General features: G+C 47.1%; 1 protein-coding gene across 18 annotated transcripts in view; it reads right to left on the bottom strand.

Moving 5' to 3' along the window:
• Unc79 (unc-79 subunit of NALCN channel complex) overlaps positions 1-24,846 on the bottom strand; it is a 246,811-nt gene that overhangs the window by 7,430 nt on the left and 214,535 nt on the right. For all 18 annotated transcript variants that reach the window (XM_087553452.1, XM_087553459.1, XM_087553463.1 and 15 more), the window contains 7 exon segments: positions 22,235-22,339; positions 16,699-16,776; positions 12,747-12,836; positions 10,101-10,276; positions 8,954-9,140; positions 6,838-7,035; positions 4,994-5,071 (listed from right to left, as the gene is read on the bottom strand). In XM_087553452.1, coding sequence (XP_087409578.1) covers positions 4,994-5,071; positions 6,838-7,035; positions 8,954-9,140; positions 10,101-10,276; positions 12,747-12,836; positions 16,699-16,776; positions 22,235-22,339 — 912 coding nt within the window.

Genomic DNA, 24,846 nt, shown 5'->3' with positions numbered 1-24,846 from the left:
TTCCAAACACCTTACAGTGGTGGTAAAGATAAGGCCTCAAAGCGAGGGAGGGGGGTGTATCATGACAGCCGAGGAAAGGCAGGACCCATGCAGACTCCTGCTGGGAACATGGGAGCAGGCAGGTAGTGGGTCACAGCACCTCTCAGACACTGGGTGACACTGTGGACCCAGAGCCTGCTACCCAGAGCATTGGATTGTTAAAGCACTGCAAGGTGTAGTATCCCAGGACAGAGGCAGGAGGATTACTGAAATTCAAAGCCAGCTGGGTCTACATAGTGATACCTTATTAAAAATATACTTATTTAAATATACAAAACAAATGAATATAAATTGTGAAATATTTTTGAGACATTAAAGTAATTCATTACCAGCAGGCTGGTGTGAGAAGTGTTTTTTTATTTATAGTACAGAAGGAGTGATAACAGAAGGTGGATGTGTAACCATGAAGAAAGAGAAAATGGCCAGCATGGGGGCCTGGAGATGTCTCAGTGGCTAGAGCAAGTCTACTCATAAAGACCCAGGTTCGGTTCCCAGCACCCATGTCAGGTGGCTCACGACCATCTGTAACTCCAGCTCCAGGGGATCAACACCCTGTTCGGATGCGGTGGGGGGGGGGAGTACACACATGTGGACACTCCCCGCAGTCACACATCCATAAATAAAAGCAAAAACCAATCCTTAAAAAGAAAGTGGCAAGTGAAAACAACAGAAAGTACAATGACCCCAAAGCCCATTTCAAAGCCCTTTAAGTGACTGTTAATTATTTAAGTCAAAACAGCAAGACAGCCTGGACATGGTGGTGTAGGTCTAGAATCTCAGCTATCTGGGGGAGGCTCAGGCAGGAAGATTATAAGTTCAAGGCTTCCTTGGGCAATAGAATGAGTTCAAGGCTCACCTGGGCAACTTACTGAGACACTATATCAAAAGGCTAAAAGATAAAAAGATATGAGTGTGGTTTTATGGAAGAACACTTCCTAGCACACACATAGTCCTAGGTTAAACTCTAATGCATGATCATCATCACCATCATCATCATCACCATCACCACCACCACCACCACCATCATCATCATCATCATCATCCTTGCAATGTGTGGTCTGGTTTACAACATGTATAGAGACAGGAAGTGGTAATAAAGACAAGTAATACTACAGTATTGCTTGAAGATCATGGTAAGTTAAAAAATATATATACACCGTAAAGTCAAAATCAACCACTAAAAGTAATAAATGGAATACTGTTAAGAAGATAATTTAAAATACCTCTAAAAAAATCTCCAGGTCAGACAAGAAGCTAAGACAGAAATGAAGAAGTGTTTTTTAACTCAACTGAAGTGAATGTATACCACCCAAGTGAGGGAAAGCACTTAGAGCAGCACCCAAAAGGAAACTAAGTCTGAACACCGGTGCTTGAAAAGAAAATTCCAAATTAATGACCCAAGTTCCCATCTTAAGAAAGGAAACAAAGAAAAGCATAGTCAGAATATAATCACAAAATTCTCCATTAATCCAAACCGGGGGTGGGGGTGGGGAGAATAAAGGGCAAAGAACAGATGAGAAATACAGAAAACAATTGAAAAGCTGGTTGATTTAAACCCACAATGTGACAAAATACACAACATGAAAATGGCCTAAAGACTTTAACCAAAAGGAAGAGGGTGTCAAACCGGATGCTTTTAGAAAGACAGCTGCCTGCACAGTGTCTGCAAGAAATACACGTTATTGACACAGATTAAAAAGATGGGGATAGATTTACCATCCTAACACTAGGTAAGAAAGGCCTACCTTGATTTTTATCAACATTCAACAAAACAGCTTCCAGGGGAAAGATTCGCCAAGTATAAAAGGTGATATTTCATAGTTTCAAGTCATTAGGAAAGGCAGGAATCCTATAGATATAGGTCTGACTGGAGAGCTTCTTAATAATTATACATAAAATTGAAACTGATAGGACTGGGCAGAGACAAAGCGAGCGCACAAATTACCCTGCTCTCCTGACACTCCCTTCCCACAGGCTTAGCAGACCATGAGACATGGTTGTGGATCAAGCCGACAGAAATAGGATACGACCACTTTAGGAATACTTCTGAGAGAAGTTGAACACATACGAATGTAAAGACAGAGCGTGCTTGTGGGTCAGGAGATGATAATTGTTAAGACTGAAGTTTCTTCCAACCTTAGGATTCAAAGAAATCCCAGCAGTCTGAGCGATCTTCTAGAAATTGACAAGCTGATCTTAAAACAACCTTTCTGTGAAGATAAAGTCCCTATAAATGTCAAACCGCTTTGAAAAGGATGAATGAAGGACCGTGGCTTCTGTGACGGGATGACCATTGAGATGTAAAAGTACTCGATAGAAAATCAACAGTATGTTTAACAGCAACAGTGGAATAATTACACTTGGTAGACGCGAAAAGTATCACGTTTCACGCCTCACATCACACAAAAATCATTCAGGATGCGCCACGGGCACGAGTGTGGGAGAGAACACACATAAAAACTGGGGGAAAACGAAAATGTCCGATACAGGATTGGGCATGCATAAAACCAGCCCGGGGATGCTGAGTGGGGAGGGCAGTGAGTTCAAGGCTAGCCAGAGCTACATAGGGAGGGCACTGCCACAAAAGAAAATGGAAGTGGGAAGGGGAGAAGCAAGACGAGGAGAGGAGGCTGGAAAGACTTTCTAAAATTACAATATCAAAGTGATTTCTTTTAAGTTGAGACTTGGACACAGTGGTGCACGTTTGCAATCTCAGCACGAGGAGGACCAGGAGCTCAAAGCCAGCTTTGGGGTTGAAGTAGCTCTAGGGCCAGCCTTGGCTACGTGCGGCACTGTCTAAATAGAGAGACAGAGAAGATGGGAAAGGAGGAGAAAGATCTAATGAAGGATACTTCACCAAAACAAAAATCCTTGGCACTGTCCAGACAATGAAAGGACAACCGTAGGAAAATCCTTGAGGACACATTCTCACACAGGTTTTGTATCTCTCAATTCAGTAAGCATAAAGCTTCAACCCAACAAGCTTGGCCAAATAGGCACTTCAGCAAGCAGATAACAATCACACAGATGAAAAAAGGAAATTTAGCATCATCTGGCATTGAAGAGATACAATTTAAAGCACAGCGAGATGCTACTACCCAACTCTCAGAATAACTAATGTTAAAACTGCTCACTTCATACAACATTTGCAAGAATGAAATACCACAACGATAATCCACACTGATAAAAATGTTGCTATAGCAAATGCCACGGAGGAACTGGAACATTCCCCATGGCTATAGACAACATAACGGAACACAGGCACCTTGGAGACAGTCTGTCGCCATAACCACACCGACAGCCCAGCAGTCGCTTCTGGGTGTTTACCCAGCACACAAAAGCATGCATGCGCCAACATTTATATGTGCGGACTTGCAGCAGATTTTATGAGAGACCCACACTGGACACCTCTGATGTCCAACTGACAACAGCGGATGAACAATGTCTAGTGTAGCCATGCAATGACTGCCATCAAAGATAAGAACAACTAACTCATGCATGTGACGACGTAGATTAATCTCAGTCGAACAGGCCTAAGGTAAGGAAGGCAGAAACATGCAAGGCATGAATCTATTCATAGTGAATGGCAGAAATCAGATCAATAGTTGCCCAAGGGCAGGAAGTAGCAGAACAGAGCACCTTAAAGGGTGGAAGAATGATTGGAGATGGCACCTAAGTTCATTGTCTTGATCGTGGTGATGGGGCACAGAAGTAATTGATGTCAGGCTGCTGACACATCTTAGTGATCCAACATGCTGATCACCAAGCCCGATGACCTGAGTTCAACCCCAGAGACCCAGGTACCAGGGGCCAATAGGCTTCTGAATTCATCCTCTGACCTCCACACGCACTCCACAGCAGCATGCGCCTACACCTATACACATTCACTTATGAAAATAAATAATTGTGAAAAGAAGTAAAAGGTGTCAAGGCTCATCAAAGCATACAACTTAGATATGCTTGGCTAAGCACATGTAAAGCCATGTAAATTTCACTTTAAAGAAACTGCAGAAAATTAAAATCAGGTAGGATCACCCAACTGACAGTTTTCCCCACACTGTTGACTTTTCCCCATATTAAGATATGCTAAGATATAGCTCCTCCATTTGAACCAAAAGCCTTAGTATCAGATGAGCATTCCCTGCAAAATGTCTGCTTTTCTCCAGCACAGCCTGAGACGGTGAGGTAACACGTCTTTAGTGGAGCAAAGCAAGGTGTGAAACAACGCATGATTCCAAGCTAATGCCTTGTGCTGAGTGGCAATGGTGGCAGAGGTCAAGACAAGAGAAGAGAGTAGAGGGCAAAGGAAAGGTGTGGCTAGGGAGGAGCAATCATCCGTGGGATGAAGAGGAGGAATGACAGGATACCAAGGGCAACGGGGAGCTAGAAGGTAAAGAGGGGTTCATATGGTACAGCTCTGTCTCTTGGGGTTTTATTCCCTGTGGCAAAGTTTCCCATGCTCTTATAGGTCCCACTCGCTCTTTAATCTGACGTCATACTCTGCTGTTTCTGGAAGGGCAATGGATGCTTGAATTACCTTCTTATACCGGTTTAAAATGATAACACAGGAGTCTGAATTATGTCAGACCAAAGCAGCAGGTATCACCTCAGACAACACAGAGACCTCTCTGGTTGTCTGGATAGCTTTTGCCAAGTGGGGCACCACTAACTGATTTGTAATGTCACCGGGTGTTTTTAAAGCAGTGTTCCCTTGCTGGCTTTAACTCCTGAGTCATGCACAACCATCATGGAAGAATTCATCACAGTGGTATAGGTCCGGCAGACACAGCATATTAGCCGCATTTCTAGGAACTATATCCTCTATCCCCCAGCTCGATGGGTTTAAACCAAATCCATTCCTTTCCCTCCTCTTTGAGTCCATGCATTCAAAACAAATCCATATTTACTTTTAGCAGTATGAAATGATTTGTAAAAAATCATAAGCCTCTCCTACCTTGACAAAAATGGTTGAATTGCATTCTTGCAAGGCCTCCATTAAACTAATCACATGGAGACACACCATCTCTACCATCTGAAACAACAAACGTCACAGTCAATTGTATTCCCAGTCAACTAGAAACATTGTAAACTCATAGGCAGCCACAGAGGTCTGGTAACCTGCACCCAGAAGCTCTCTTTGCCTAAGAGTGAATACCAGAGAGAGCGGCTTCCACTCACCTCTGAAACCTTATACCAGAAAGTGACCTTTCAAAGTCCTTCTGTCCCGTCGCCCCACCCTCACCCCAGCTTTGGAATGGTCGTGCCTTAGTCACTTGGTTGCTGTTGGAACTCAGGGATGGCTGTCACTGATTTGCAGGGCTCTCTAGCTCCCTTTGGAGGACCCATGGCTTCAGTGTCATCCTGAGCACCCTTCCAGGTGCGCTCTCTCTCTCTCTCTCTCTCTCTCTCTCTCTCTCTCTCTCTCTCTCTCTCTCCACTCACAGCGAGGTCTCTCAGGGAGTGGTTTACAGTTCCCTGTGGCCCAGGTAGCCATACTCACACTGGTTCAAATAAGATTTGTGTCCCTCATTGGAAATCCTTACAGATGGAGTTTAAATAATCCAGGGAGGTTTTACTAGACTGCCTTACTGGGTTGAATAAATTTTTTCCAGGTAAAAAATATAATTAAAATTTGCATGTAAGAAATTTTGTATGTAAGAAAATATATAAGAACTGCTCCGGGGACAGATTCATTTGTGACATTTGAACGCCAGGGATTTGGGGGAAAGCACCGGCACCCAAACACTGGATGAAAATGCTCATCTCTAGCATGACGTGTAAACTCCAGTGTTGGCATCTTCAAAATAACAAACTATGTGATCCCTGGGTTCTCTTTCGGTCATAGACCTGTGATCCGATAAACGCAATTATTTCCTTAGTACCAGGAACTGCTTGCAAACCTAACATGAGCCTACCTTTCCTCGACGGAACCAAACATCTCTCCACATGCAATACTATACCGTCTCCTCCAAAGAAAGGAACGTGTTTCCATAAAGGAGATATGGAATCCTCCTTCCTTACAAAACGCTAGCAGAAAATATTCCTCAATTTAGACATCATGCCCAAATACCTCCGTGACCAGGGCAGCAAGGGATCCTAGGTACAGCAGAATCCCTAGAACGTGCTTCCAGTTTGTGAACTGTCTACAGATTAGAACTCTATCCATGGAGCCCTTACAACCAAGACACTGGCTGGCGCCCCTTCAGCCGAGAATCCTCCAAACACCAAATGAACCCCCAGAGTCTCTCAGAAATACCTCCCACTGACTCCAGAGGGACCATGCGAGTTTGTTTAATGAAATGGGTGCAGGCTAAGTGTTCCCCAGGTGTTTCCGGTGTAGTCTGAGACAGCCCCTCCCTTGGCCTTGAGACCTCCTGTGGTCCCGTAATGGTGGAGGTTTACCCATATTGCTTTGGAATTCGAACCAGATGTGGCTTTTTTCTCCTAATCTTTTGGCTTTGCAGTACCCACCCTAAAGGTAGAAATTTCATACAGAGTTCATTTATTGCTAGGTAGGAAAGACAAAACACATCTGCTTTGCATTTGTTTGTTTGTTTTTGTTTGTTTTGCTTCGTTTTTTAATGTTCCTGACCTACAACATGACGCTTTGATATGGTGGCATGGCTAGATAAAGCCACTTAACACGCACGCACACACACACACACACACACACACAGACACACACACACACACACACACACACACACACGCACGCACGCACTCTGTTCATCCTCATTTGTGGGTTAATGACTAGGAGTGTGGCTTAGGTCTGTCTCAGAGGGAGCCTCAGGAACTCACCACTTTATTGTGGGCCATCAGCTGAAGGATGCTTGGTGTCACCCTGCTCCAAAACTCTAGCGCTGTTAGTATTGCTGTGAAGCTGAACTCGTTCTGATTTTGGACGTTCGTCGCCACGGCACTTTGCTCGCAGTATACGGTCCAGAGCTGAGCGAAGATGAACGCATGGAAGAGGGAGCACATGTGGAGCACGCACGTCTGGAAAGGAAGAGGGGGACAGGTGTTGCTCCGTGCTCAAGGCAGATGGCCTGGCCAGGGAACACAGGAGACTCGCAAAGGTATTGTCCCAGACTGTGCTTTGAGTCCGCTCTTCTCTGCCAGTGGGAGTGCGCTTGAGGCGGGGGGGGGGGGGGGGACCCTCTTTTTCCAGGAGAGGACACCTTAGTTTGCAGACTAAATCTACCCACTGCCTTGTCCTTTTCTGAAACTGACATTTTCATCCCTAAGCTCGACTAGGGAAAAGGCATGCTCTGTATAGCCATGTTAACGTATTTGCACATGTATAAAACAGGGCTCGAAGAGGTCAGCCAGGAGTAAAAGACAGGCAGGCAAGACCCCCTTCCCTGCGCTTAGACTCATGTGGCAGCCAAGCAGTGTCAACAGAAGACCTATCTGTGGTGAGCACTCACGGCCACAGCTCCCGAATCACAGAGGCTTTCCGCAGACTACGTCCACAGTTCTCAGGCCATCCCACTGTGTACTTTACAGATGAAAAACTGAAGCTGGGGAAAATCAAATAAACGTTTTCTAGTTCACAAAGGTTGTGGGGGGGGGGCAGAGGAAGTCCTGACTGAATCAAGTCTTAATTGAATTCTGTATTCTTGACATGGGTACTGCAATGTCAAAGGAACATAGGCTTGTTGGGCCCATGGGGAAATGGTGAAGTCTTCTCCCTGGGCTGAGGACAAAAAGGTCGACAAAATATTCCTCTGGTCATGTGCAGATGCTGACAGTGTGTGTACAAAATGTCTACCATATCTCCCTGTTCCCTGATGTTTATAGCCTGAAGACAGCTCCCTCACAGAGACTGCTCCTACTAAGATTAGTTAAACTGGCCTCCTTGTCCAGATGTATCTCAGAGCCTGCCTCTGTGTTTATCTGCATGTAATAAACACATCTCCTTGTTCAGCTGTATGCAGCGACCCCGCCAGTCTGGTCAATTCTATATAATTAACACACAGAGTGTCTGGGATGCTGAGGCTTGACTGGATATCAAGACAGTCCAGTCTACCTGACCCCATATTTTCTCCGCGTCTGTCTTTTAATTCCCACCACTGCCCCAGGTACACCGAGTCCCTTGAGCCGTGCAAGAATGGGGCACAAAGTTGCAGATACCATCCTTAAGGACCAAGTACAAGTCTGGGTGGAAACGGTTACTTTTGCAAACATCACGTGGGTCATCTGGGTGGGTACTCTATTTTCTCACAGAGCTTGCTTTGTCCTAAGTCTCAGGCTCTCTTAAACCCACTAGGATCTCCCAGAGCTTGCCTCAGCTCCAGGACTAGCCTTTGGCTCCTGGTAGCTGACTCGTGTGGTTTGCCTGTCTGGGCTCTTATATCAGCCTGGGCTTTACTTTATTCTCTTAAGCATACCATCTGCCTCTGCAGTTTGCAAACTTCCTCTGGGTAGGTGATTCCAGTGTGCTTGGCTGAGCACCACGCTAGCTTTCTTACTTCCACACTGTGTGTTCATGTGTCCTACGGGATTTGAGGTTTTTTTTTTTTTTTTTTTAAGTGCATAAAGAATGAGATGGGGCATACATTCCCCCCCGACTTCATCCTTGGTTCCGAAAACCATACACCAAATTTTTGTTGTATTTGTAACCTGTTATTTCTCTCTATTGTTTTGAGACAAAAAAAAAATTGCCTGGGAAACCAACTCTTCCTTACTGCTATAATTTATCTCCATAAAAGTAAGCCAGGAAACAACTTGAGGGGAGAAAAGACAGCCTGGGAATTTAAACAACTTTAAGTATGGCATTAGCACAGTTACTTTCCTAGCAGACACGGGAGAGTGAGCTAAAATGCCTTTACTTCTCAGAAGACTCTAACCGGCTGATGAGGGTCCCATTAGTGGTTCCAATGCACAGGGTCTGAATCCCACAGAAATCACTTACCTTTGATTGCTCTGGAAATCCAATTAGGATAACAATGAGGTGGTCTGCAATGTGGGAGCCTGCATCCAGAGGTATGGGGAGGCAGGGAGAGGAGGCATTGGGACAGACGGCATTATGTGTGAGGGACCCCAGAAGTAGCCAGGACAGCAGCCGGATGTGGGAGACACACTCGATGAATTCCTTAGGTCTGTCAGGGAAGAAAGGACGCGTTTTGGGGTGACATTAGGTTTTTCTTTTTCCTCTGATGCCCAGAGAATACTTAGCGGCAAAAGGGATTAAAGTGTAGCCTCACAGGCTGGTACATAAAACAAAATGCCACAGCAAGAATGGAAACCCCAAATCCTATCTATTTGTCTCGCTCTCTGCTCTAATCCTCCATTTTCCCTTCAGGAAGGGGGTGGCTTTAGTGGGACAAGATTCAGTATCCATCAGCCAGTCTGGCTGTCTCCCTGGACTCTTCCCAAATCCTTTCTTTCCTTATCAGAAAGTTCTTCCCAGACATCCTCACAAAGGGCCGGGAGCAGAGGAGTGGAAGACACACTCGTCAAGTGGTTTTGTTTTTCTTCTGCTCATGCTCACCCTCACTCCTTCCTCTGAGGTGACCCTGGTGAGCTCAAGCAACTCAGCCCCAGGTGACTGGCTTCAGCCTCCACAGAGGCAAGTCAGGGGCATGGGCCTCCGCATAGCTCATGTCATCCCTGCCGTGGCTTCTGCTCTACCAATCAAGCTGCCTGAAGGCACAGAGTGTGTGTGATTCCCCGTGTCTGGCTTACTAACTAGCTGAGGTTTAGGGCTCAAGTGATTCCTCGAAGCATCCAGCTTCCATTGCCTGTGAGAACGAGCTGGGTCGTTCTCTTTTATGGGTAGCTTATGTTATGGGGAGCACTTCTGTTCATTTGCACTTCCATTTTTAATTTATTTTATGTGTGTGGATACTTTGCCTCCCCATGTGTGCCATGTGTGTGTGCAGGGCCCGCAAAAGCCAGAAGAGGGCATCAGAACCCCTGGGACTGGAGTTACAGACAGCTGTGAGCCTGGGTGCACTGGGAATCCACCCCAGGTCCTGTGGAAGAGCAGCCGGTGCTCTTAGTCACAGAGCCCGCTCTCTAGCCCCCCTCCCCCACCTGTAAAATGCCAGGCGCCTCACCCTTGCTGCATTGCAGAGGGGGGATGGTAGAGCCAAGGCAGATAGCGGATCACGGCTTTGTTATCTCTGTGGTTGCCCCGGGAGATTTCCATTGCTGCAATCTGAGCCAGGCCGACTTTGAGATGGCCCCCGAAGGTGTCCTCGTGCAGAGGCTGGGAACACGTCTTCATGTGACTCTGTAAAATCAAATGACACCTTGTAATGCTGGTAGACACTTGGAGATGTTCCAGACCTCAGTTTCCCCTCTCTCCTCTCTCCCAGTCCCTCTCCCTGTCCACCTCCCCTCTTCCCCAGAGCCACTCCTCCTCCTCCTCTTACCTCAGAAAAAGGCAGGGCTCCCAGGAATAGCAACCAAACATGGCCTATCAAGTTACAATAAGACTAGGCATATCTCCTCAGGTTAAGGCTGGCTGAGGCAACCCAATAAGAAGAAAAGGGTCCCAAAAGCAGGCAAAAGAATCACACAACCTGCTTAGCATCTTGAATGGTTCCCCGCTGTTCTTAGGCCAGCATGGAGCCCATGGGACCACCCTGTGGCCTGTGGAGTTAGAGTAACTACTGTCCAGGCCTCTGCAGTGTTCCTTTCATTCATTCCGTGCTCTGCTGTGCTGATTCTGCTGCCCAACACCCATTTGAAATGTCTATTTGAAATGCCGCCCCCTTTACTGAGTCGTTCGATCTTAGCCCCAGCATCACTTCCCTTAGAGCCTTCCCCCGGCCCCGTAGCGGAGCCACTCCTTCTGCTGCTCCTTCATGGTAGTTGTGAGAGCCATAGCTTTATTACAACTTACAAAAAGCAGCCACCAAATCTGGCCCCTAGCAGACGGTAAATTAAATGAGGACAGCTACCTGTCAATGCAATCCTACGACAGGGCAGGGCATAGCGCACACTCTCAGTGCCTATTTGCTGAGTTAATTTTGAAGGTTTCCTTTGCTCAGGGGCTTAAGACATAGGTTCTAGACCCAGTTCCGTTCCAAGTAGCCAATGACCATGTTTGAGTCATGTGTCTGTTAAGAAAGCAATGTCGGAATACAGCTGCTGCTCAGACGTAATACTCTGTGACAATTCTCCCTTCCACAGATGGAGACGCCTGCTGAGACATGGTCCAGATCCCCCAGCTAACAGACTTCCCAGTGCCAGCGGCACTCACGTGGGAGACGCGTTCACAGGGAAGCAGGCACTGGTGGTCACGCATCCCTCACCTGCTCCTTCCTTGCCTCCTGCCTAAGAGACTAAGGGATACTCCCCCATCCTCAGAGAGGCACCCCACTTCTGCAAGGTGGGCTATGAATCCTCTCTTCAGGGGCCCTACCAGGCCAGTATAGTTTTGGTGCGGAGCCCTGACCTCTCTTAAAGGCCACTACCATGCTTCCGTCTGTCTGTCCATAGTGTTAATAACTTTCCAATTAAACCCTTTGCTTCCCAGCAGTTCGTCTGAGCACCCCTCTTGTAACTGCCCCCATCCCTAACCTTGTAGCTACTTGAGGGTTTTGACTGCTTCCTAAAAGGAGTTAATGGTCAGAGGTTGGATTGTATCAATTTTTTTTGACCATCACTGGCATTTTGTGAATATTTTTCCAGAAGTTTCCGTAAAACAAGCTCAAAATGTTTAGGGAACAGTTGCTGCCCCTTCTTTTTGCATTGAAGTCATTCAGGTTCGTGTAGCCAGCGACTGGTGACCAGTATATGACTAACAGACGAGGAGGCTCACTCTAAAATGGCTGGGTCTGGACATGGTAGACACTACCATCTTGTCTTACTGCTGTCTGCATCAAGAAACACCCTGACCGGCTGCACACCGTCTAAAGATAGAGCCTCGTGAAGAGGCCGTGTTCTCAGCAGATGGACTTCTGAGCAAGGGCCACTCTCTAGACTGAGTTCCGCTTGCCCTCTGTCCAGAGCCTTCCTCAACTCTTTCAGACTATTAGCTCTGTGGTAGGACCATGGCGGAGCAAGGCAGCTGCCAATCATTCATCTCACCGCTACACCCCTACGCGAGCAATAAATTCAACACCTGCACTGGGATGCCGTTCACGTGTAAAGTGAATCTTGTCTCTCCCCTTCATTATTGCCTTAAAGATGACAGTGTCAAAGCAGAAACAAACAATCCCTAGTTCGTGCTTTGCCTGTGGGCCACGGTCTTCCTGGGTTGTTTTATATTGATCTTGAGCACATTAGACCAGGAAGGAGCCTGCTGACTCTCGTGGAGGAGACCAAAGCTGGAGGTATCAAGGTAGCTCTGGGTGGTAGGAGGGGAACCCACCAGGGCTCACAGCAGTCTGAGGTTCAACTCTGATGTCCCCACTTCCACAGACTGTAACTAGAGAGAAGGGCCATATGACCCAAGCCACGATTTCTACATTTTTAAAGGGGGCTAGTATTGAATAAGGACATTTTGAGAATGGAGTGAGTGTTTTTAAAACTACACAGAAAGCTGATACCATGGGACTCTCTTTTCTTCCTTTTAATTTGCAGTACTACTGGACCCTAATTCTTCATACCCCCCCCCCCAAGAAACGGGCTCATTCTACCGAGCTGCAGCTGCATCTGCAGGGAGCAACAAACTCCCTTGTGGGTCTATTCTCCTGTCAGAAGCCTCTCTCTGTTTTGTATCCTAAGGGACGAATGGGGGGAAGCCAGCTTACCTTGAGCTTGGTTAGGGTGTGCATGTCCGCCATGAAGTCCAGCACCTCACTGACGTACTGCCGTATGCATTCCATTGCTGCTGTCCCACACTGAAACACGGGGACACGGCTCAGCCACCACAGACTCACCAAAAAGCTGTCTCCTTCTCTGTTTCCCCACCCCCACTCCCACCACTACTACGTTCCATACAAAACTGGCTTAAACAAAAGTTTGTGCTAGAGAGCAAAGAAACCAGAAAGCCCAAAAGAAAGAAAAGTAATTGCTATTTCCACCAGGCAACTAAAGTGGGCTTGCTTGCTTTTAAACCAGTGTAAACACAAGAGTCAGACCTAACTGATCCATCAGATGCTCCAAAGAAGCCTTGGATGCCTGTGAGATGTGCAGTATCAAGGTTTACACAACCTTAACCGTCTCAACCCCGCCCCCCAGGTATCATACTGGGTTTGCAGAGCCAAAAGTTGTTTTCAAATCAAGTCATGGTTTGCTTTCACGCGCACGGCAGATGCGTTAGGAGGTAGAATCTTGTATTCATTTTGAGCTCTTTCTAGGATTGGTAAGTAGAAGGAAGATGGATTCCCTCATACACCTGGACTGTGTTTGGTCCATTTCAAAACAAAAGAAAAGGCACGCCTTTGTGGGGGACTATGGACTGGCAGGGGACCCGCTGCTCTCTGGGAGCAGTGTGGTGAATCTGAGATTGGAAGTGAAACAGCAAAGTGGATGGACAGGCTCCCTCGTCAGAGCTGTGCCCGCGAGAGAACCCACATGTCAGCCGCATAATTCGGATCAAAGGCACGCAGTCTTTGAAGCCCTGTGAATGCCCTGCTAACAGCCTCTCTGGGCTTCCTTTAGGAAAATCTGGAACATTACAGACTTAACTAGCTCACCCAGAGACTTTCATTTCCCCCATATTCATGTAAATCTGCACCGCGCTGAACTGTATCACCTCCCCTCTCTTCTAGAATGTTCCGCTTGTCAAATCCTCTGACAGGATAACAAATAGTCAAATGAGGTCAGTGGCCAGTCTGTCAGTGTTTTCCAGGCATCTCGCATGTTCTAAGGTTTTCTCCTTCTAATTTAAATCCAGTGAAGGAATTATAAAAGGTTATTGTGCTCCGGCTTTTGCAATATGAATCCTTCGATGCAAAGCCAGGATTCCCCTCCCCGATTTATTCCACTCTCCCTGACCTTTCGTGTATCATGCAAATAGGAACAGAGACTCTGCTCTTGAATCTCTTGAAAGGGATTTGTTTCTTTCATAGGCAATATTTTATACCAGTCCAACTAGGCAAATGTCACTGAAAAGAATCCCTAGGCGCATTATTCAATATTTACCATTGCAGGGTTAGTTTGCTCCAGTGGCAGCAACTACATCCAGCTTTAAAAACCCACCTGGGGCTCAGGAAAATCTCGGGGAGTGAGCCGTCTGCGTTTTAAAAAGCTCGCCCTTGTAATTTCCAACCCTCCCCCTTTTCCTTTGTAAGATGTGGACATATCTTTAGATGTGTCGCCAGAAGACAGGACAAGGGACCGTGCTCCCTGCATTTCAGAGGGATCTGTCTGCTCTGACGGGGAACTTGTGACAAAGGAGCTGAGCTCGAGGCTAACTTCAGGCCTGTGAGCTGAAACCGCCCTTCAGAATCCATCTGTTTTACAGGCTGTGTTTCTTACAGTATAAAAACGGCGGCGTGAGTTCATTGCAGAACGATGGGAAACCCAAAGCGTTAAAAAAAAAAAAAGAGCAATTTAAAATTCTATAATCCTAAACCCTGCCTTTCTCTTCTGAGAGAGCGGTGGGGCTTGAATTTCCTTCCAAACCTCTGCGGAGGGATCCCAGCACACAGGGAACTGTTGGAATACGGAAGCGGTTCAGCTCTGTAGCCCTTCAGTTAAATGCTTATTCTAAACAGTGGTGGGGTTGGGCATTGCCCTCCCTCCCCCGTTTAATGATTTTCTTTATCTTTATCGTTTTTTTAAAAGATTTATTTATTTTATGTATGTGAGTACACTGTCGCTGTCTTCAGACACACCAGAAGAGGACATCAGATCTCATTACAGATGGTTGTGAGCCACCACGTGGTTGCTGGGAATTGAACTCAGGACCTCTGGAAGAGCAGCCAGTGCTCTTAACCCGCTGAGCCATCTCTCCAGCCCTCCCATTTTTCTTATTTTAAAGGATACATCTAAAATGACACTTGAATGTATGCAAGCTGGTGCCCTTTTATTTTCTTGAACGCATTTCTTATCAAACTGCCCTCCCTGAGGTTGGCTTCACTCCCTCCCGGGGGGCTTATAAGAAGGACACTTCCACATGACCATCAGTATGTGCAGTAATCAAGAGTCTGCCAAGGAGAGCAGAACGGGTGGCATTTGCCAGTGGGGACAAGGTGCCAGTCATGACAGGTAAACCCTGGTGTACCACTAGGTGACAATAAAGCCTACAGTTGGCGATGCTGGTGTGTCTTTACAACTTTGCCCTGAGGACTCCTCAGATGCAAAGTGTTATTATAATAATCAGTGAGAACTTGCAGACACGATGTACACGCCCAGGCCGTGGCGATGGCTCCACGGGTGTCTGCTCACCTCCAAATCCATCAGGTTTCATAATCAGAGACCTACGGTTTTTTACATGTCAATCAAAGCTTAAGGTTCCTTTGTATGGGAAAGAGAAAATTTCTGCCGATTAGCCACTTTGCTTTTACATTTTGAGATATTATATGTTTATTGTCCTTATTATGTTTATAACTCACTGGTGGCAGGTGAAAGTAGAAGGTGCCTTTGGGGGCTGGAGAGCTGGCTCTGTGGTTAAGAGCATTTCTTGCTGTTATGAAGGACCTGGGTTCAATTCCCAGCCCCTGCATGGAAAGGCTCACCACCTCCTCAGGCACTAAGCACGTATGTGGTGCAAGGATGTACATACAGGCAAAAACACTCATGGATATAAAATAGTTAAAGGTAAGTTTTTTTTTAAAGCTGTCTTTTGAGTGGCCTCCTTTGTGTCACTGGAAAGGGCTCTGGAGGAGAATCCTGTAACAGCTGCTTTATTGATGGTGATAGTGAATCTGCCTTCTTCTTATTGATTTTGACAACCTTTCGCAGAGTAGGGGTGCGTTTTTATCAATCATATACACAGCAACTATCAGCCTTTAAGGAATTCATCAGCACAGGCAGAGAACATGCAGAGCTTCTGGCTGCCCAGGCATTTAACTTGACCATGTCTCCCATCCTCTCTTGCAGCTGCTGTGCCCTTGTGTAAGACAAGCGGAAGAGATATGTTCTGTCCCTAGATCTGACCTGTAAAAGCTCCCATGTCTGTGCTTGATTCTCTACCCCTCACCACAGAGGGCTGAGGGAGAGAGGAGCCACCTCTGAAGTGGCTGCCATCTTCTGACTTGTCGGGGTGCCCATGCAAACTTCACGCAAGGGAACGGCACGCTTCTGTGTACTAAGCTACTAGGAACTGGAATTTGATCCCATCCCTTCCTACACTGCACTGACAAATGTTAAAGGCCCTTTAAAGTCAGTGGAGTAATTCCCCTCCCATGAATCTATCCTAAAGAGTCTAAAGTCTGGGCACAGTTTTAAGAATAAAGGTGCTCACTGTATCTCGATGATGATAGCAGCAGCGTACTGAAAGTAAGACCCCCACAGGTAACGTCGTTAGTATTTTGTAGCTGTTGTGTTAGGGGAGTTATCTATGACGCTGGTCTGTCACTCGCTATGGTAGCCGCCGTGTCCAGCGTTGGTAAGCAGTACTTACTCTGTACAACGCTTACTTGATACGCATTATCTCAGTTGGTTCTCGACATGGATGACAAGGAAGTGGGGGGCCACAGCGACTTTACTCTCAAGTCACCACTGGTGAGTGACAAGCCTCAAGCTGGGATCCCAATCCGAAGCACCATTCACTGAGATCCAAAACCACAGACCGTACGCTCAGCCAGGACTTACCCCGGGCACAGAGGCTATCATCTGCTTGCTCAGGATGGTGGACTCAGCTAGCTTGGTTCCAGCATCTGCACAAATAAACTAAAAAAAAAATTGTTTTTAATAATTATTAAAAATAATTATTTCTAATAGCTCTTGGACAGTCATATGACACTTATAATCTTATTAACGGGGTTTAAATTCATTCATGCTCACTTCTGTCATGATCCACCCTGGAAAACTACCAGACTTGCTAATCATGATGGTTCATCTCTAACAGCTTAGAAACAGCATGGATATGTGTATGCTGACTTCATGCACAAAGCCAGGGTTAAACCAAGGTAGAAAGTGAAGTTGGGGGAACTCTCAGAGCTCACAAGGCCCCCAGTCCATCCTGTAGCATTTGACAGCTGTCAGCACACACTCGTGGACTTCCATCACTTCAGTCATGACAGCGCGATTCAGAGTGAAGACAGAAAAAAAAAATGGGTGTCAGAGTGAGAGCTCTGTTTGTTCCTCCCCGAGGATCCTCCATGTCCACCTTCTTCCCTCCACCTCACTCACGCATGCTCCCTTGTGCTGAGAGGGCCTGAGTCCTGTCCCATGCACCCACGGGGCTTTCCACACACTGACAGTTCAGCCGCCACCATCAGACTGCAGTAGCCTACTAGTTGCTTCTCAACCTGCCGGGGGCTCCTCACAAGAGCTGACCTGACATGGACCCCTCCGGAGCTAGCCTGGTGTCCCAGAGTGGCCCAGGAAGAGTTTATGAATCTATTAATCAATTACGACTTAAGACCATGATGAGGACAGTCTTGAAAGATTATAATTTAATGTGCCTTCATTTTAGACCTTGACAGGCGTTTCCTACTCAATCTGACATTTGACTATTTATGGTTTTGTTTTGGGGAGGGGGGGGAGTTAACTGAAGCCCAGAGACTGCTGGGTAAGTAACTCCTGTTTAATTTCCCTTCTTGGCCTCTGGCCAGCTATGCTAGCAACTTTGGGATCTGCCGTTTGCAGGATTCAGAGACAGACACCCTCTCCTTCCCATCCATTTGGTAGGTGTGGGGAACCTGGGTGGGTCAAAACACCTTCGTGATGCTAGACAAACGAAGGGTCAAAACACCTTCGTGACGCTAGGCAAACTCCATCTTGTCAAACTGGAAGAAGAGAGCACTTGGGATGGAGCAGAGACAATCATGGAAGGGGCGCCTGATGAGAAATTATGGGACTCAAGAATGGAAACCAACATTTGCGCTAACTGATCAGGGCTCCCACGCAGGGGTCTAAGTCAATGACCTTCTGAGGACCGAGTCTAAGGGCTAACGAACACTGTTCTTCTCCTGTGAGAGGTGCAGCCATTCATGGAAGGAACTTAGCTTTAGTCCCAAGCTACGGGGATGGGGGAGGGAAAGGGGGAGGGGGTAGCTATGCTGAGAGCTGCGTGGCGGGATGTGCACAGCTCCTGACACCCATCCATCTGCTATCTAGTGTGTTCATTTCTAGTGCCGTAGAGGGAAAAGTCCTCCATCAGGTTCAGACACCTGAAAGCCCGTAACTTCGACCAGAATCTGTGAGTAAAAACTGTGAAATGGGTAAGTAACATTTACCAGACTAACGGAGTTCAGAAGGCATATTCCTGACCCAACACCAGTGCATGTCTGCCCACTGCATGACTTTTCCAAAGCTGTCTGAGTCTGCATTCTGAGACAGAGACCCTCTAGATAAGTGCTAAGCCCGCTGCTGTCAGGATGCCGGTGTTAACTTTCATTCTTCTGATGAGAGACTCCAGCAGGGAGGCCATGGTGAGATGGAGCCACACCAACTGTGTGACAGAAAGGGCATTGAGAGTGGTCTCCCGGGACAGCGGGAGGTCCTGGGCCCTCAAAATGCGCTTGTATGGCCTCGTGGCCACTGAACAAAGGGAGGTCACCAAAGAAACACCAGACGTGAGTACCAGGTTCCACCTTCCTCGGGTGCCTGCCCCCTGCGTGCTCAGGTTCAAAGCCATCAGGACTTATACAAGACAACATTTTAAAAAGGGACTTCCCTTGAAAGAGAGAAAAAGTGCAGGATCCTCTAAAAAAGGCAGGTACGTCACAATCCAGTGTATTTTCTTAACAGCGTATGAGCAACCGAACTCGGTAAATCCGTCATTTCCACTAGGGCTGCCAAGCACAAACTGGCAGGGCCCTCCACTGTAACTGCAGGGAACTGCTCAAACAGAAAGGGGCAGGGTGGAGTAAGTGAGGAGCTTTCGTGTAGCAACAATGAATAAAAAAAGAGGCTTCAGAGGGAAGGGGAAGGGAGAGATGGTGTGTGTGATTATATTATAATCTCAAAGACAAAAGTTCAAAACAAAACCAAGAGAATTCTGTGCTCTCAGAAAGGAAGATACTGCCACTGAAACATGAATTCCTCCACCAGAAACAAAAGGACACAAAGACGCACACCACCACCCATGAGGCGCCATCGATAAGTTCACCCTTACCAAAGAATCCCCAAAATAGCGCTTCGTCCCCTCCCATAGGGCGGGTTCTTAGTACCTCAGCTAGGATTAGCAACTCGTATTAAAAACAGCGGCTATACCTTTGTTCTCAGCCCACAGCTAACCTATTTTTAAGAGAGGACCTTTTACCAACGTGATCCCTCGACACTTGGATGCGTGGGTACCCCACGGCGTGGGAGGGGTGCGTGCAAATTAGCAGAGATTCCACTCTGCAAACCGAGGAGCAGGGGAAAGCCATTTGGACTAGGAGTCTGTCTTTTCAGTGGCTTTTAACGAGTTGTTGTGCTGCCATGGGAGCTTGAAAGTAGGCAAGCACAGTCGGGCAGGGTCTTTGGTACTGCCATCTTGCTGACTGAAACCCAATTAAGGTGTGTCCTCTCCATGGGAGGGGCACAACAGTTCCGTTCAGACGAACTCAGCCATCTAGGAAGGCATTTCTAGGGAGGCGGCTGATGTCGGATCTGGTGTCAGGGCAACAGGCTCTTCTGGATGATGGCAGCTACGTGATCCATGCTGGTTACCTGGGGACCTTGTCCTCTCTGCCATCCTCCTCTATCTCCCAAGATGTATTTTTTTTTCAGCTATGGAGTCAGATCCTGCTGTCCTCAGAATGTGGTCACTGACCCATGTGAAGAAAGCCGGTGTCTCATTGTCCATGGTACATGTTCTGTCCTTGCTGACTGTCTGGGTGCTGGGAGCTGATGCTACCCTCCAAGAAAGATGGGAGCATGAGTCTAGCTTAGACCTTCCGGCCAAGGAACAGCCAGGAGAGCGTGGCTGTCACCTCACTATCCTCAAGAGGCAGCTAGAGGGCCCACCGGTGAAAGGTGAATGGAGCAGACAGAGGGGACACTGAGGCTCTTCCCCTTCACACACAGGAAGCTCTCTCCACAGCAGGGGTAGGACCTCGAGGGGACCAGGAAGCTATGCTGGCTTCAAGCTATGCCTCACTGACTCATCTCATTAATAACTAGAATGACTTACTCTAAGAGTTTAGAGAGCATGGGTTACTTCAAAATGGCATGATGCTAACTTTTACTTTTACTTTTGTTACTTTTTGTTACTTTTACTTTAGTGACAAAGCTGTTCCTCGAGAGTAGGATAGTAGTGTTTCCTGAACACAGCTTCAACCTGAATAATTTCTAAACTTAATGATTGTGTGTGTGTGTGAGTGTGTGTGTGAGAGTGTGTGTGAGTATGTGTGTGTGAGTGTGTGTGTGAGAGTGTGTGTGAGTATGTGTGTGTGAGTGTGTGTGTGAGAGTGTGTGTGAGTATGTCTGTGTGTGTGAGTGTGTGTGTGTCTGTGTGTGTGTGAGAGTGTGTGTGTGAGTGTGTCTGTGTGTCTGTGTGTGTGCATATGTGAGTGTGTGCATGCGTGCTTGTGTGTGTGAGTGTGTGTGTGAGAGAGAGTGTGTGTGACTGTGTGTGTCTGTGTGTGCATGTGTGTGTGTGAGTGAAAGTGTGTGTGTGAGTGAGAGTGTGTGAGTGTGCATATGTGTGTGAGTGTGTGTGTGAGTGTGCGTGTATGTGTGTGTGTGTGTTAGTTTGAAAATATAATCCTAGTACTTGACAGCCTAAGGCAAGATCCTCTGAGAAGCTGAAGCTAGCCTAGACTACAGGATGAGACTCAGTCTTACAAAACAAAACAACCTAAACGTATTGTGTGTGTGACCGTGGACACACATTCCTGGGGCCCGTCTAGAAACGTCTACGTTTAGCCTTCTTTCTTGTTCAGCCAGTTTGTTTTTGTTATTTACACGGCACCCGGTGCAGTAGTAACCACTGTTTTCCTAGCTGCCTTAAGCGCCGGGTAATTGAAACTGTCAGCGTTCTTTTGTGGTTTCGTGATAAGCGCTTATTACGGTTGACTCGTGTACTTCGGAGAAACCAGCCCGCAACGGCTACATTGTGAGGCGCCAGAGCCTAGAAGATCAGCCACGCAGATGCGCTCTGCTCAAGACCAGGGGTGATTAACTGTCCAGTGCTGTGTTGCGCACCCAGGGCCCGGGAGCTTGTGTAAAGCCTTGCAGTCTCTGGCTACCTGAGCTACCAGGCAGACACTTGTCCTCGATGACCCAGCTGTAACGCCAAGGCCCTGACAAAGTTTTCCCTGATTGCACATCACACAGGACAGAGTCCCGCCTGCTCACAGCTTCCCCCGAGGACCTTCCTTAGCTCTCTCCCTCCTGGCACAAGGCACAGCCTATCTTGGAGGTTTAAGTGGGTTTGCCTGCGATGCTGTTAAGGGCATGGGGACAGAAGCTTCAGCCCCTCACGTGTAGCCCAGTATCCAAAACTGTAGTCACTGTCATTACATCTCCAGTGCTGGTCTTCAAGCCTCACCTTAGGGGACCCGCAGCAGTTGAGCCCTGCTTCCCACCCCATGGACTCAGCACATCCTGCCAGTTGGCTTGTCTGGCTTGGCCCATCCTCATAAATACAGAAGATTCCTAGGCTGACTCATGCTCACTGGACCGCACAGGAAAACTTTGCCCACAGCCCCACTCTGGGCTTTGTTGGTCCCATCTCTGCACTGTCGTGTGAGCCGCCTGGCAGCTGATGAATTACAAATTTCCCTTCTTTTTAAATTCTTTCATTTTAAATCTCCCCTCTCTCCAGGGAGGTTTGGGTGCGTGCGCGTATGTGCGCATACCCCAGAAGCCAGAAAAACCGTTGTATCTCTCCTTGAGCTGGATTGAGTCAGATGTGGGTGCTGAGGAAACACACTTGGTCCCTCACAAGAGCTAACGAGTGCTCTTAACCTAGTGACCATCTACCTCTCCAGCCCTGGACTGCACGTTTCTTGGTTAGAAAAATTATTGTTTTATTTTACTTTTTTATCATTCACAAAACTAGATCCACACTGGGGGAAAATTACTCCTCTTTTAGTAGAAGAGTCAAGGACAGTATGAACATTAGACTGCCACTCCCCTGTCTCCTGACACAGGCTTTGGCCTCAGGCACATACCCCAGGCCTCCATTCCCTGCCCCCTCGCCCCCGACACGGGCAAGATCATGAGCAGTTTTACGTATGCAGCACGGGCTTACCTGGACAAGAAGCAGGAGGTTTGTGTCTGGCAAAGGTGACTTGAGCTTCAGGGCCTGCAGAAGTTCCAGAACAACGCTCCGAGACAAGTAAAACTTATCCCGCTCCTAAATAAAACAAGATAGAAACGGTCCTGTCATTTTTCAAGGCCCAATTTGCATGATCTGTGCCAAGCAAGCCTCAAAAATTGACAGATTGGAAACTCAAAACAGACTTTAAAGGTGCAGTGAGCTGCCTCCCGGAAATAAAATTCAAACTAAAAGACAGACGGTTCCGTGTGTGGAATGAGTCCGCTGCCGAGGCTACAACAAGGACACATCACAGAACAGATGAGTGGCAGGATTTCTCTTAGATATCAAAACCACAGGATTTGCTTCTGAGCCACATGGAGCAGAGCCCAAGAACTGCATCAAGCAAACAGAACTAAGTGTATGCTTCTCAGTACAGAAGGATGCAGAGAAGCGCCCACAGCTGGCCACAAAGCTCCAAGTTCCCACCAAGGCTCTCCTTTCTTCACGTGGGTGACTTGGAGTGTTCAGAAGAGCAGGGGAATGGGAGATTCTAGGCACCCACCACCCACCTTTGCTGAAACCTCTCCTTCAACAGAACCACCTGCAGGGCCCTTCTGCAGCGTCCCTCCCTCCTTGAAGTCCTCATTACCCTGAGTCTGTTGCTTATTTCGTGTTTTTGTATCTTGGCTATACGTGCACACCTTCGTTGAAACATATTGTCTTTTTTAACCTTTTTTATGGTCTTCTCTTTTATGGTATCCCAGACTGTACCTTCTTTTCAACTTTGGATTACTTGTGCTGTTTTCTTTAATTAGTCCTTAACTCATTATTGTGAGTCAACAGCTTACTAATATTATATTGTAGAGCTGTGCACGATTCACCGTCGACTGAACACTTTATCACAAACACCACACACATGGAAGAAAGTGTGTTGCGTGTAAGTGTGCAGTTAAGCGAGTGGTGATGTCTCGTAGGACAGAGGGCTCATGGCAAAGCCGTCAGGAGCTCCAGGGACTCAGTGTCTCCATTTGCAGAGCTGGTTACTGTGAACAGTGAGGACAGCTTCCTCTTCAAAGGTGGTGTGCAGAAGAGGCTCCTCCTGAACTCTTATCTTCCTTCAAAGCACCTTTTGCTTGCTATCCCCAGGTGGGTGTGGCCTGCCCTCGCTGACTATGGTACCTTAGTACCCAGAAGGTCTGTGGATTTAACCTCAGAGCCAACATTGTGCTGGGACCATCAAAAACAAGTTTACGCCGGGCTTTCTTAGTTTGTGGCCCTAGACAGAGCATGTCCCCAGAGAATGTGAGATCCAGTCTCTAGCTCATGCTTGTCTCTACCCTCACTAGCTTCTTAAACTGCAGCTCAGTCTCTCAGTCGCATGTCCACATTCCCAACACTCCCAGGGGGACGGGCCTTCAGGTCTAGGCTCACAGCTCTGCAGTACTCTGCTCCTCTGGGCACTAACCTCATGATTTCTGTGTACTTGACTACCTATCATGCCGATGCTTCCAAGAAGCTTAAAAGAAAATGCCCTGTTTACTTAATAATTCTCTTACTCTCTCTCTCTCTCTTTCTCCCTCCCTCCCTTACTGCCCCCCCATGTGTGTGTGTGTGTGTGTGTGTGTGTGTGTGTGTGTGTGTGCATGCGTGCGCACATAGGTAGGGCAGAGGACAACTTGCAGGACTTGGCGATTCCCTTCTACCATATGGGTCCTGTCAATTTCAAGTCATTGGGCTTTATAACAGGTGACTCTGCCCTTGTTACAAAGCCATTTCACTGGCCCTAAAACAAAAACAAACCTTTCAACGTGTTAAGTTTGGCTTCAAATGACTCTGTCTGCAGCTTTTTAAACTGCATATCTAAGATCCTGTGACTCAATGTAAGGCTGACAAAATGGGGTGTGTGTGTGTGTGACACTGGCAACAGTAAAAGGTTTCTTGACCAAATCTAAGCTCAGAATTAAGCATGCAATGAATCCCAGGTGTCTGCTGCGCTCACCTGTGCTGTGTGGTGTGACACACACAACACACACACACACACACACACACACACACACACACGCTCTGCATTGAACATGTGGGTGCGTACTGGAACACATGCTCAGGCTATGACAGACTATCAGTGGGCACGCTTCTACACAGGCTCTCCTTTTGCAGAACGTATGGCTTAGTTATGGAGAGCAAAGGCTTGTAAGATGGCCTCACCACTATCCCTTAGCACATGCATGTCAAGTGAGTGTGCCTCCGAGTCACGGAGTTAGAATGTTTAATTTTAAAACTGCAGCTCCAGTGGCTGACTTACACTTCATTCTAAAAAACCGCTACATGAATTTCAGCTTGGGGATTAGGAAAAATTTTTCCAACAATTTGAGATGGCCTTGGATATACTTCTGCAGTTTTTGCCCTACAGATTTAGGCAAAGCCTGGTTCTCAGCCTCAATGAGAAGAAAATAAAATACCAAACAGCTCTGAAAAATGTTAAAGACAAGCTATGTCCTGCAGGGTCAAAGATCCCAGGAAGATTTGATTCTTTATATAAAAATGAACAAGCAGATCCGTCTCTGTAATGAGAATATTTAAAATAAAGATTTACTTTTTTATTT

Source organism: Rattus norvegicus, chromosome 6 (genome assembly GCF_021556685.1).
Source record: "Rattus norvegicus strain SHRSP/BbbUtx chromosome 6, alternate assembly SHRSP_T2T, whole genome shotgun sequence".
Classification (NCBI taxonomy): Eukaryota; Metazoa; Chordata; class Mammalia; order Rodentia; family Muridae; genus Rattus; species Rattus norvegicus.
Note: the sequence above shows the minus strand (reverse complement) of the source record. Positions and strands in the feature narration are given on the sequence as shown.